General features: G+C 37.6%; 1 protein-coding gene across 1 annotated transcript; it reads right to left on the bottom strand.

Annotated features, from left to right (window-relative positions):
- Positions 1-2,865: 2,865 nt before the first annotated feature.
- got1 (glutamic-oxaloacetic transaminase 1, soluble) lies at positions 2,866-13,413 on the bottom strand. Its single transcript, XM_053503040.1, has 9 exons — positions 13,167-13,413; positions 9,519-9,700; positions 9,172-9,295; positions 8,447-8,559; positions 6,948-7,052; positions 6,662-6,812; positions 6,388-6,553; positions 5,118-5,260; positions 2,866-3,990 (listed from the first exon to the last, which is right to left on the bottom strand). Exons 1-9 carry the CDS (start codon positions 13,276-13,278, stop codon positions 3,851-3,853), a joined length of 1,236 nt encoding a protein of 411 aa, XP_053359015.1. The 5' UTR covers positions 13,279-13,413; the 3' UTR covers positions 2,866-3,850.
- Between the last annotated feature and the right edge of the window lie 259 nt (positions 13,414-13,672).

Here is a 13,672-nt window from a genome sequence, read left to right as displayed (position 1 = left end):
TTTGTGTCGCTCAAAAGAAGAAAAAACCCAATACTGTACATGAAAACTAACATCAAAGGTGCCATTTCTGCATCACTGCCATCCAATCACCAGCATGTTGTACTCATGCTATGTTATATCAGTTAAAGCTCATCCCTGCCAACATTACTAACTGATATACTAAAGGGGTGAGATGCATGGCAAGAAAATATTTTGCATGTACAGCACTGCTGTGTTTTTTTTTTTAACTATCCTTCACCAACAAGAGCTCTCCTGTCCTGCATGCATGGAGCAGGCATCAGTATCCTACACTGTAGCTAACGAGAATTGAGAAGTCTGTCTGCATGAGGCACACACCCAGGAGATCCACAGTGCCTCAGAGCTGCTAGGAATCAATGATGGTGTTTAACTCGATTCTATCAGTTTACAGCACAGAGAAATACTGACTCAGGCTGGCAACAACAACAGGTCCTTGATATCCCTTCTCTAGCTATGTATAGTAATGATAAGCAATAACAAAACTGTATGATGAATAACCCTCTTTTTCTATTGATTTCTTGAAATTTTGTGTGTTTTTCTTTTTTGAAAAGACGCTTGTCAGCAGTGCTGCTGCTCTTAAGTCACGTGGACCGATGTTCTGTTGTGCAATACAGTAAGCTGACTCTGCTTTACTGAGAGACATGGGAGACTTGGAGAAAGCGCACTTGGACCCATTGCTGCATTGCAGGCATAAGAACATGTGACACCTGCTGACGTCTGGGCCCAACCCCCCTCCACACATGCACGCCCACACTATCTCTCATACTCACAAACACACACACACACAATACAGCGGCTTCAGGGAATTGCAGTAGCACTATGTAAGCTAGCAGCAGCTGGCAGAGCACAAAATACACTGCTTCCCTCCCTCAGGCTCTCTCTCTCTCACTTGTTCTTATGATGCGTACATTCAAGCCTTATAGCCTGTTAGTATTGCTAGTCAGTGGGAAAAAATATGGTCTGAGAAGCCATCTCTCCTATGTACTCTCAGTAAAGATAGCAAGCAATGGCTGAGTAAAAGAGTAAAGTTGATATAGAAATATAGTGTTTATAAAGAAATGTTAAGGAGTGTATAAGAAATAAAAGATTTACAAATATAGTAGATAAGAATTGTATAAGATCATATTATATACACTTTTTAAATAAATAAATTTAACTTGGAATTGTTGGTCTTGTTGCAGTATAGCTGTGTGTCTGTTTGTATATACAGTATATAGGTGGGTATATAATCCATCTCAAAAAATTTTGCATAATTTAATTAGAACATTTAAACTATCATAGTCTTAGGCACGATATTATATGCTGTACCAATTTTGTTATATATGTTTATCATGTCTGCATAATTATGTGCAAAATCATTCAGTATTTCCATACATAACTTAAAAACTAATAAATAAATTACATTACAGAAGAGTATATGCATGGCTGTAAAGAAAGAAATACAGTACAAGACAAACCAGTTTTCAGATGGAAGCAAAAAACCTAATGTACGCTCCTGGGATTTGCATAAAAATAAATTGAAGCGAGTGTGACAAAGTTACCACAATAACTCATATACTGTACACCAGCATGCTCAGTAAAACCTAACAAAGTGAAACATTTCACGCCTTGAAAACCAGAAATGCTCTACCCCAAAATATTAGCATATCTCCTACAAAAAAATCAAAAAAGGGTTTATAAGCAGATGATATGGCATCCAAAATCATTAACAACTGTGGAAACTTCACACTGGACTACAAGCAACTTGCATTCTGTGACAGAAGACTGTGGATCACTGAGAAATGGTCCTATTTTTTTTTTCTTCATAGCGCAGGTAAGACATTATCTGACATTATCGCAGGTTCAGGAGTGACTTGATACTAGGAATACAGTTGTACCCCATTTACTGAAGATGACTGCGATGCATCCATCATTCTGGAACAGGGTAACCCAGCCCATTCTTTATGCTCTCTTGCAAATTGAAGCATTTTCTTTCAGTTAGCATCAATGATAGCTGTTTAGTCTTAAGTTCCCTCCGCATGTGAATGTGCATGTGGAAATGCTCTTAGTTCACTATTAACATAGCTTTGAGTTCTACTGTAGTGACTATTTTTGGCCAAGCATTGTATACACACGCACAGTTAGGCAGGTTAGATGGCTTTCCTTCATCGCACAGTGCATCCTTGTCCCATCTCATTTCCAGGTAAGTTACATAAAAAAACCCAGGAAGTGGACCAGACAAACTAGTTTTCACAGTCCACGAGCACCAGTGAGACAGTGAGGTCACCCATGACCCTATCTCCAGTTCACTGGTTGTCCTTCCTTGGAATATTTTCGGTAGGTACTAGGTATACCACGAGCACCACATAATGCCTTGTGCTTTGAAGAGGCTTTAACTTATTTGTGTTGATATTTACACTTTTACCTATTTTTCCTAGTTCTGACACATGAACTTTACAAGCTGACTGTTCATTGCAGCCTAATACACCGGACCCTTCGAAAGAAGCCATTTTAATGATAATGTTATTTCCCTTACCTCTTGGTGATCTTAATGTTATGACTGATCAGTTAACATATAAAAATGCATGAGTCAAATATTACCCACATGCGGGAAAAAAAAACAAAAAAAAACATACTATAGCATTTATTTTAAAGTATGTTTTACCAGGCAAATTGTCATATTTTGTCTAGGTCTAAAAGCATTGACTAAACACTATAACTGTATGCTCTTTCAAGGCCTTTTCTGTTAGCTAAGGTCCCATGACCTGTTGGCTATTCTACTGTGATAACAAGACATTCTGAACAAGAGAACATATTCCAGGTATTTCTGCCCCAAGGACTTTGTTCAAATAAGCAGGACAGTTGGTGTTCTTCATTTTTTTTTCTTTTTATTTTAAGAGGTTGGTTCAGTTTGTCCTAATTATTATATTTCGTGTATGTATATTTAACATTCTGGGGAAATCATAAGCCAAAGCTTACTTGTGCTAATATGTTATTATATTTGACAGAGACCATGACACTGCACTGACCCTAAACACACATATACACAGCATTCACAGGATGCAAAAGCTGATCATAAAGTGCAAAATGTTTTCAAGAACTGTTGACATTAAATATACACTGTTCTTATTTTTGACTATGGTGATAATCACTGTAGTTCATGCCAGTATCTAAAAAGAACTAATGATAATATCTAGATGATGCAGCCACGAAGGATAGTCAGGTGGTGGTTGTATTTATGCCTCACCAGAGGTTGGTGCAGGTTACATAAAGCAAGTTAGTTTAATGTTTTGGGTAAAGCTTATGCAAAACAACTTCCTTTGTAGCCATGAGCTAGTGACTCGACAGTATAATATTCAAATAGTCTCATGCAGATCACTTTTTATCCTATTGCATATAAGCACAGATGTGTTTATTTATCACTCCCTTATGGAAACATAACCCTGCACCCGAAGGACTAGTTTTGGGTGTGTCTATATTTGACCTCTTTGTTCAGTTTACAGAATCAACTCATAACTTTGCCTAACAAACAAAACATACATGAGCACTATATTACTGGCATTTTTAAAAACAGAATATTAGTGGTATTAATTTATCACTCCATAATTATACAAGAAAGTGCATCGGATTTATGATCTAATCCAGGATGAGCGCATGTGAAATACAGACGACACAGAACTATCTCTCTTGGACAACTATGTAACCTTGAATTGTAATTGAGTTTATAGTTTATGTTTGATCATAGAGCAAGCAAATGATAAGGTTCGGGGGTACAAGTGTGAGAGGACATCGCCACATTTAGAAGGTGGCTTATTTGTCACACACAAACAGAAAGACTGCATGAGAAATATGATTATTGGACCCTGGTGACAGCTTCATGAATGGACTCAGCCACGTAGTCAATATTCTTAGTGGTTAGGCCACACATGTTGATACGGCCACTGGCCATCAAATAAATGTGCTTCTCCTTCACCATGTACTCCACTTGTTTGGCTGAAACACAAGCAAAATAAATTGTTTAGAACATGTGCAGACATGCATGTTTTACTTTAAATGTTTTCAATAATTTGGTCTACTCATCAGGGCTGATAGTTTTTTTTTTTCCTAATTCTAAGCCATATCCCTAAACGCACCATAGATCTACTTATATTAAATAGTTATTTATATATACACAGATATTATTACAAGGTTAATCTGTTAAACAAATTGGACCTGTACAGTGACAATGCATTTATATAAATAAAAGAAAGATTTTATCTGTACATTGGTCAGAACTCGCTCCATTATTGATATCTTTACATTTCAAGTGTGCTTTTTGTCATAGCACCACGCAAAACTGACTGGAAGAAATTTAAAGAAACTTTGGCAGTACTTTGGTATCTGCGTGAAGATAAACCTGCGCCACAGATTAATTAAAAATGTTGAGTAGAGGTGAAGTTATGAGCAAGTTCTGACAGCATACTGTGCATGTGTCAAACAGTGGGCATGTCTTAAATCAACCGTTAGAATTTATTTCAACTTTGGTAGTACTTACAAATGTGCCTTAAGTTTAACCTGCACCATGAGTAAAATCAAAATGTTTGATAAAAGTGATGCAATTATCTAGTTTAAAAAAAAAAAAAAAAAAAAAAAGCTACTGATAAGCTATATGATCAAAACACCTGCACTGATATTAGTTAGAAAAGCTAAATTAAATATTTTTACTGGGAATACTTTAAACATGGGATTTCTCATCTGTGATTCACGCTCCGATTACCAAGCAGGACGTGTATTTGGCTGACGACGAAAAAAGTACAACTTTGCGTAAACAAGGCATAAGCTACTTAACCTTACAAAATTGTATTTCTTAGTATTAATAAGTCAGACAGAGAGTTCTGCTGTTCAGGAAGACAGGCAGACATGTACGTGGACTTCAACCTAACATAATAACATCACTGGTTACATTACAGCTGACCAGCTTTTTTTACATTTAACTTTTTAACTATTTCTACAAACTCTTTACCTGTTAAAGAAGAGTACTAACGCTAGTACAAAATGAAATAATGTACTGTATACTAAACACAGCCTAAATACCCTGCTATGATTAATACAGTGTGTGTTGTGGTAAGGACGATGCTTACGGTTAAGGCCTGTGAAGCTGAACATCCCGATTTGCTCAGTGATGTGCTCCCAGGTGCCTGGGGTGCCAAGTGCCTTCAATTTGGCCTTCAATTCAGCACGCATCAGCAAAACCCTATCAGCCATCGTCTTAACATTATCCTTCCTGTACAATGCAAAAAGGAACGCGTTAAGATTGGCTTATTTTGTACAACTCAAAATTGATACATTGATAGCATTTCACTGCATATCCTACTGTGTATGACTGTGTATGTGACAAATAAAATTTTTATTTAAATTGATAATGTGAAAATTATAATTTATGCAAATACGATACCAGACAAAAGTTTGGACAAATGGTAAAAGTTTGGATTTATTTTCTATATTCTAGAGCAATACTGGGTTTTCCCCGAAAAACTATGAAATAACACATGTAGAATTAAATAATTAAGTAAAAAAACAACAACAACAAGAAGTCAGTTGCAAAAAAATGCATTTGCAGATTTCGCGATGAAATCCATGATAAAACTGGCTTGCAGGAGCTTCCCAGGATGGACTGACCACTGCTGCGAAGAAGTTATTCATTTAGCGTTACCAGCCTCAAAAATTACCAATTAACAGCACCTTAGATTAGACTTTAGGGAGCAGATATGTCTCAATATCAATGGTTCAAAGAAGATTACTGCACATTTTGGCATATTGTTCAGCGTTGTTTTACAACAAAAAAGGATAAGAAGGAAAAGGAAAGGAAGGAAAAACCTGCATTGATTAGACAGACAGAGAGAAAGAAAGACTAAGCCGAAGACTATCACGTGTTTCCTCCGAACCGCGTGACGCTAAGTCGACCGCATCTTTTCGAACTGCTTGCTCACGCACCGTTAGGGGCGGAGTAACACACTCGGAGGAAAGCGCTAGCCGCTTCTTCCGCGTGCTCACAGACGCCCCTGATATGGCTATAAAGCCGTAATTAACGTGGGAGCACAAAGTACCTCTCATCCCGCCCCTCAGAGAGAGCTCGGCCAATCAGCTCTCTCTAGACCTCCGGCTGTGAGAGGTAACAGCATCACCCGAGAATCGAACCAGCGATCTCCACATGATAGGGCGAGCACTTTACCACTGCGCCACTAAATAAAATTTTCAATAGCCATAAAGACAGCATGTATGCAATATGAATGTGAAAATATGTGCGCCTTTTTATGATTTTAATGGTGGATTTAACCTTAAAAGCAACAAAACACCATTAATTTATATTTAAATGTAACTTTTTAGGAACTTGATGGCACTAATACATACCACTCAGCAAAGAGTTCTGGGGTGTTCAGCGTTATCGCGACCACGCGGGCTCCCTGTGATGGTGGATTGGACCAGGTGATACGGACAATCTTTTCCATTTGAGAGAGGACACGGCTCATGTTGTCTGCATCTTTAGCCACAACTGTCAGGTTACCCACCCTCTCATCTGTGTACAATAGCTTAGCATTAAACAGGTCTTCATAGTTTTAAGATGATATTCTCTTGGTATTCTACTGATTCTGTTAGTTTTAGTTAGCAGTAAAGACTAACTTACTGTACAGGCCAAAGTTCTTAGAGAAAGACTGGGCAACGAATGTTTCAAAACCCTGAGACACGAAATAACGGACTGCCCAAGCATCCTTCTCTAAGTTTCCAGAGGCAAATCCTTGATATGCCGAGTCAAAGAAGGCAAAGAGATTCCTCCTCTAAAAGTCGCAAATACAACATTATAAACAAATCTAATTATAATGTAAACATTATTTCACAGTAATTAGTCACTGCATGGTGCACTATTGCTCATGTTGTGTCATGAATGAAGTGACTTAAACTGAACCCCTTACCTTCATGACTTCAGCAATCTTCTTCCAGTCATCCTGGCTTGGATCTGTGCCTGTGGGGTTATGGGCGCAGGCGTGCAGGACAAAGATAGAGTGTTCCGGTGCACTCTGTAAGTCACAACACGCATTACCATTAAATGATATCGTAGTGCATAATTACGTTATACTATTTGAGACTCTTCATGTGAATAGACGACAATTAATAAAAACACACCAAGATATTTTAAGTTTAACTATATGGAAGAATTTGACCACAAATGCACATGGTCATGGATTTAACAGCTTAATGCTGACGGCATGATTGGGAAAAAAAATAAACACATTGTGGCTGAACTTATTTGGATTGTGTAAAAAAATGATTTGGATTGTATAAAAGCTTACTTTATATAAATGTATGTAACCTAGACATCATGACATACATAATGAAGTCCCAATTACTTCTTTGGGAGACTAAACTGATCATGTGATACCATAAATTTGCAGCATTAGCAGTTAGTTAGCCCTGAAGAGAATGCTACCAGATACAGTACTCCCCCTGCTGGGGAATAAAAGTTAGGCCTTTACAGTAAGCTTAAGGTTTTTAAAGGCAACATCGGCTAACTAGGCCTTTTGTTAAGCAACACTGAAAACAGAAAGGCAAGCGTTTGATGGGACTTCTGTTCACATGCCTATTTGTCTGTAAGTGCTAATTTATCAGACAAACCATACTTATCAAGTATGTAGCAACAGGTCAAAAATCATAAATGCTATAAGCTAAACTATAGATGTTTGCACTAGCACATGGAGATCCTTCTTAGATTTTATTTTTACATACACCTTTACAGATAACATCAGCTTATTGGTTAAGGTGTTGGACTACTGATCAGAAGGTCCCAGGTTCAAATTCCACCACCACCAAGTTTCCACTGTTGATCACAGAACCGTTGATCACTGCACTCTCGATCAAAGCCCTTCACCCTCGACTGTTTAGTTGCATAATGAGATAAAAAAAATAAAAAAAAGTCGCTCAGAGTATCTACCAAATGCTGTAAATATAAATGCAAATAGCATTGATTTTTCACCAACATATTTTACAGCAGGCGCACCAACTTCTTGTTCTTGTATGTGACAAGTTTCACTAAACAAACAATTGGTGCCCATGGCCATAAATTATCCACTTTTACAAATTAATTCATAAGTAATTAAAAAAGAATTCAATAAAAAATGTTATGTTCATGCATCATCTTTCTGATAAACATTTCCAGATAATTTTGCACTTCTTTGGTATAAAAGGTCTTAATTAAAGGCATGTTAATAATGCCTCTTTATATATACAGCCCATTGTTTAAGGATGATAATTTTGCAACGGCTGCTTTTGAGTAGAGGGAAAAAAAATGTTTGGATGAGAATAAATCCCATGAAGGGTCGAAGTGAAAGTTGTAAGTGTTTCTTAGGTAAATAAGTTGTTGTAGTCAAGATGAGAGTGTTTAATTTAAAACAGGATTGCCAGGTTTACACCTCACCTCTAAATCACTCAGAAGCCCAGAGAGGTTCAGTCCACGCTTCTCTGCATCCCAATATTTGTATGAACGGATATCCTCGAACCCAGCATTAGCAAAAACAGCATTGTGGTTCTCTAGAGAAGTAAAAATAAAAAACAGCCTAAATGTTTTCTTACATTAAGATAAAGACTTATTTTATGTACCTTTTAACCATGCATTCCTTTCCAAAAATTGTGATTTAATGAATTGGTTTCATGTCAGAATATGACTATTCTGTGTTTAACTGGCTCAAGTACCAATTACGGTTCCTTCTTAACATTAAATGAGTCTTAAATGCATGCAGTAACATTTAGGGATAGGTATGAACAATAGATAACAATGGGTAGATGGAAATGATTCTGTGAAAGCTATGAGTTGCCAGGTTGGGTATTTCTTCTCTTTGAGTTTGGCTGCTTTTTAGCATTATGGGGTTAAAAATTGTGGTTGTAAGGAATACAAATTTTTTGTTTGTTTTTAGTATTGTAACACTGAGATTACCGCTTATCTGTATTCTTTTAAAGAGCATTCAAAAATAATAATATACATACAAATAAGCCGATCTATTCTATCCAGGATTACCAAGAACAACATAAAATAGGATAGCTCTGTACACACATCAATCAATGCTGTCAACAACTTGTAAGACATTTTGCAAGATGAGATGTCTGTATTTAAAATGCACAAAACATGAGAAATATTTGTCTTACCCCATGTGGGCGTAGAGACATAAACAGGTGTTTTTGTGTTATTGTTTCCATTGTGAAATCTGCGCAGAAACTCAGCACCAATCTTTAAAGCACCAGTTCCTCCAAGACACTGAACGCCTCCTACCTTCACGACATGTAAAGAGCACATTGAAACAAATTATTGTGTTGCGCGATACCTCTTACTTTAATGATGACCTTAGAACTCACAATAAGATCAGAACAGTTCTCCAGAATTGCAAATTTAAATTACAGTGTGCATGTTGAATAAAGTCCTCATTCTAAATGGAATGTTAGCCAAAAAAATTCTCCCCACACTCCCAAATACTGATGCCCAGACTAGTACTTACCCTCTTCTCCAGAATAGCAGGACTGTCCATCCCCAGAACAATCTTTGAAGCGCTGGAACGGAACTCAGGTAGACCTAGGATGGGCAGGTACTCGTGGTTTAGACTGTCATCACCAGCAATCAGCTTCTCCACCTTTCTCACAACAGGCAGTACCCATGGCTGACTCTCATCTGTCCTATATGCTATAAAAGGCACAAAAACAAACAACTATAATTTACATGTTCATGACGATAAACAGTATTTAAATTGTCTCCAGTGTTTTATATGAACATTACACTTTTTTATTTTAATTATTTCTTCCATTCATCAATCTATTTTCTCCTCAACTTTGGCAAATTATATAGAAAATGTTGGAAGACCGCAATTTTTAAGTCATCATTTATTTTTTATACGATGCTACCAGCACTGTGGGTAATCATGGGAACCGTATTGCTACACCGTAGTGTTTAGCGGTTTTGTTGCACTTTGGCCAGACCATACTCTCATCAGATGACAAGATCTTTCCAAAAGCCCTCATACTTACTAACAAGGCCTTTCTCTTAGGTGATGATACTGCTGAGATTTAAAATATTTTCCTATTTCAGCTGGTTTTCACCTTTTGTACGTTCCTCTGAGAACTCTATTTTTTCCCTGAGCTCGTGGTCTACAGCATATCGAGTTGTGCCCAATTTTTCGAAGATGTTTAAGATGTTTCAAAGCTTTAAATGATGAGGCTTTAAACACAGTGCTTTGGACTTTTAGATATGAGACCTCTCAAAATAATTGGATTATTCATTGTGCAGGTACACAATCGGACCAAGTGAAAATAAAAAATTAAGACTGCTGTACCTTGTTAAACACCTTAAGTGAGAAACAATCACTGAACAGTGAATACTTTGTGGAGGCACAGCATGTGCAAATTGCCTTTCGTTCCTGTATTCTGATGGCTTTCAGGTTATAAAGAGTTGCAGCAACGTCAGGGAAATCAAAAATTGAACAAACCTCATCCTCTTTCCTACTTCTCTTATAGTCCTAGGAAATTCCCCTTCATAATAAACCCAGGCCTACAATCATCAGCATACAAGAGACACTGCCACTCAAACCACATAAGACTGTACTAAACTCACCACCAGTCTATGGCATGACCTTTTACTGAGGTGATATGGATGCATGATATGACCACTGATTTCCTCTGGATACATGCTTGCTAGCAAAGTATGCCAAGATTTATCGCTACAGTGCAATAAATAAATTATCTGGTTACATAGCCGAACCGAAGGGTAAAGGTTGCGTTCACTATTTTATCATTTGTCTTAGCACTGATTGCACAGATCAGTACAAATGCCAATAATTTACTTATCCTGAGGTTTGGGAATGTAACTAGTTACAATATACAGAATTTACTGAAAATACTGATAAACTCACAGTCCCTGCAACTTGCATGATGTAATATTTGATATGGCTTCTGACTCATATTCAAGCTAATTTCTAACTTACACAGTCAACTAATACATATTAATTTAAACACTGAGGGTCTGTTTATAATTATTCATGACTCATTGTGGTTTCAGTGACAACAGGCTGAGAGTGGGAGATGAGGAAACTAAGTTACTTTACAAGAAATTGTTAAACATTTGAGATGTGTTAATTAATCACTCTGGGGAAAACAAAACACAAAATACTGGGAAATAAGAAGATATGGTGCCTTCACTAGCTGTTTAACAAAAATGCACGAAAAAACGTATTTATGGTCTTCTACCTATTCACTGAAAAACAGTTTCAACTCTTTAGGTGGTGAGGCATGGTAGTTCATAGGGATGGGAAACACCATGGATGTCCCAAAACAATATTATAATTTTACCTATGCACTAATATGATCTGTACTGCAAATCTGTAAATATCACAATTTTATAAATATCCTGATTCAATATCATTATTATTTGTTGTTTTTTTAGATTTCGTTAAAGTTCGCTTCTACCACACAGGATGCTCTGCTGCCGGCCAACCTGTAAATAAGTTTAGAGAGCACCACCTGTAGGACTATAGAGGGATTTTAACATTTTAATCCCTCAAATGCAAACATTTATAAATTAAAAAACAATTTTAAAATATGGTTTTTCAAATCAGCCACACCTTACAATAAAGGTATATCACTGGAGGGATTTTTTTTCTCCCATCTCTAGTAGTTTAGTGGTTAGCACTGCTGCCTCGTACCTACAGGGCTGGGAGTCTGGATCTGTCACTCTGTATGCATTAGATATTGCAATGTTTTCTGCATGCCTTGTACTTTGGTTCCCCTCCCACAGTCCAAAGTGATGTACTGCAAGCCTGGATGGACGCTTTACATATCGTCTGCAGTGTATGTGTGTGTGCCTGTACCCTGGGTTTACCCCACATCCAGGGTGGGGTGTACCACACATTGTGCCCGGAGTTCCCTGGGATAGACTCTAGGCCCCTGTGACCCTACACAAAATAAGCAGTATGGAAAATGAACAAATAAATAATCTATTTTGGTTAATCTGGCTAAAGGTAATACAGTATTCATAACCAAGGCCCCATAAACATATTGAACAAGATTGCAATAAGACAAACAATGTAAAGCACAATTATACTTCATTCTTTCTTCATCTTTAAATGCGATACCAAATTATCCATGTTTTACTTGAAAACCCTCTTGGACTTTGATTTTTGGAAAATTGCTGTATAATTTGTAAAATTAAGTTAAATGCCATGCCCCACATAATTACACTGTCAAATTAAACCCCACACAATATATATATATATATATATATATATATATATATATATATATATACACACACATACACACACACACAAAATGCAGGGTGACACAAAAGTCTGCATCCACACCTTTCCTTATATGACATTTTGGATTTTTTCTTTTTTATTTCAAACCCAAGATATGATTAAAAACTAATCATCATAGCATAACATGCCACAATATCCCCAAACCTTCTAACATTACACATAAGCATACACATGGCTTTCTCAGCGCTTTACTTTAAATCATATCTGTAGAACAGGTTGTGTTGTGCATCATAATGTCTCCTACCAACAGGGGTGGAGAAAATAGCTTAGTATTTGGCAAAGAAATAAGGAGTAATCTGAAACCATTTCTCAGCTTTGTGTGTGTGAGTGTGTGATTTGGCTCTGGTCCTAAAGGTCTTTGTGCACTGCAGATCTCAGTCCTTATAGCAAGGACACAGAACAGCTAAAAAATAACTGTTCTGCCCAGGATTAGGCACTGGGTTCTGATCTTAGTACACCTTAAGACACTGACAATAGATAACTTTAAGTAATTTATGATTTAATTTGGACAGTACTCAGGAAGAGTGTTATAAAGCACAGATATTGCTATGTGATCCCTGATCAGGTCCCTGGTATGCAGTATAGAGTGCAGCAGACGGTCAGTGAAAGAGCAGAAACATAAAACTTGTCATCTGTTCTGCCTTCCAGTTTCACAGAGCAAAGCTGAAGGTTCAGAGCTTCACTGTTGTCAGGCACTAAAGGCAACCTTGGTAACTCAGCTCAGCACTAGTTAGCTAGCTAGCTACTACTACTTGGTGCAAGTGTGCGTGACAGAAGCACCGCATATACACGGACGCAGCTAGATCAAAACGTGAACGCGCATAACGGACAGCATCTCACCTCCTACTCCGAGGTTCACCTTGTTAGGACTCGGGTCTTCACGGAAATCCGCCGTCAGTTTGAACACGGCGACGGGAGCGGCTAGAGGAACCTCGCTGAATATGGACGACATGCCGGTCTAATTAGTTGTTCTGAGCTTTTCTTTAAAAAAATATACAATACAATCAACACTGACTGAACGCAAAGCTACAGATCGTATCGCTTTCAGTCGCCGGACAGGAGTTTCACCTTCAAACTGGCTTGAGCAATGGAGAATGGGCGGAGTGAAACAGACCAATAGGAATGCGCGTTTTGTTCGTTGACCCACAGAATTAGCCAATCATGCTTCAACGTGAAGAAGGTCGCAGGGTAAAAGGGCGAGCGTGACAAAAGAACAATCGGCGACCAATTACAAGCGTTGTGGTATGATTGACACAAGCGTTTGCAAATAGTGATAGGACAGGGGCGGTTCTTTGTCTAATGCGATAGGAAACCCGACTTTGGTATTCAAGGAGAGAGTTCTGATG

Source organism: Clarias gariepinus, chromosome 8 (genome assembly GCF_024256425.1).
Source record: "Clarias gariepinus isolate MV-2021 ecotype Netherlands chromosome 8, CGAR_prim_01v2, whole genome shotgun sequence".
Lineage (NCBI taxonomy): Eukaryota > Metazoa > Chordata > Actinopteri > Siluriformes > Clariidae > Clarias > Clarias gariepinus.
Note: the sequence above shows the minus strand (reverse complement) of the source record. Positions and strands in the feature narration are given on the sequence as shown.

Excerpts from the sequence above, each read along its gene's own strand:
- got1 (XM_053503040.1), bottom strand. The coding sequence starts at position 13,278 with ATGTCGTCCATATTCAGCGAGGTTCCTCTAGCCGCTCCCGTCGCCGTG. Across the intron at positions 9,701-13,166 it reads GGTGAACCTCGGAGTAGGAG|CATATAGGACAGATGAGAGT; the intron begins GTGAGATGCTGT and ends TGCCTTTTATAG. Across the intron at positions 5,261-6,387 it reads CCAGAACTCTTTGCTGAGTG|GAAGGATAATGTTAAGACGA; the intron begins GTATGTATTAGT and ends TGCATTGTACAG.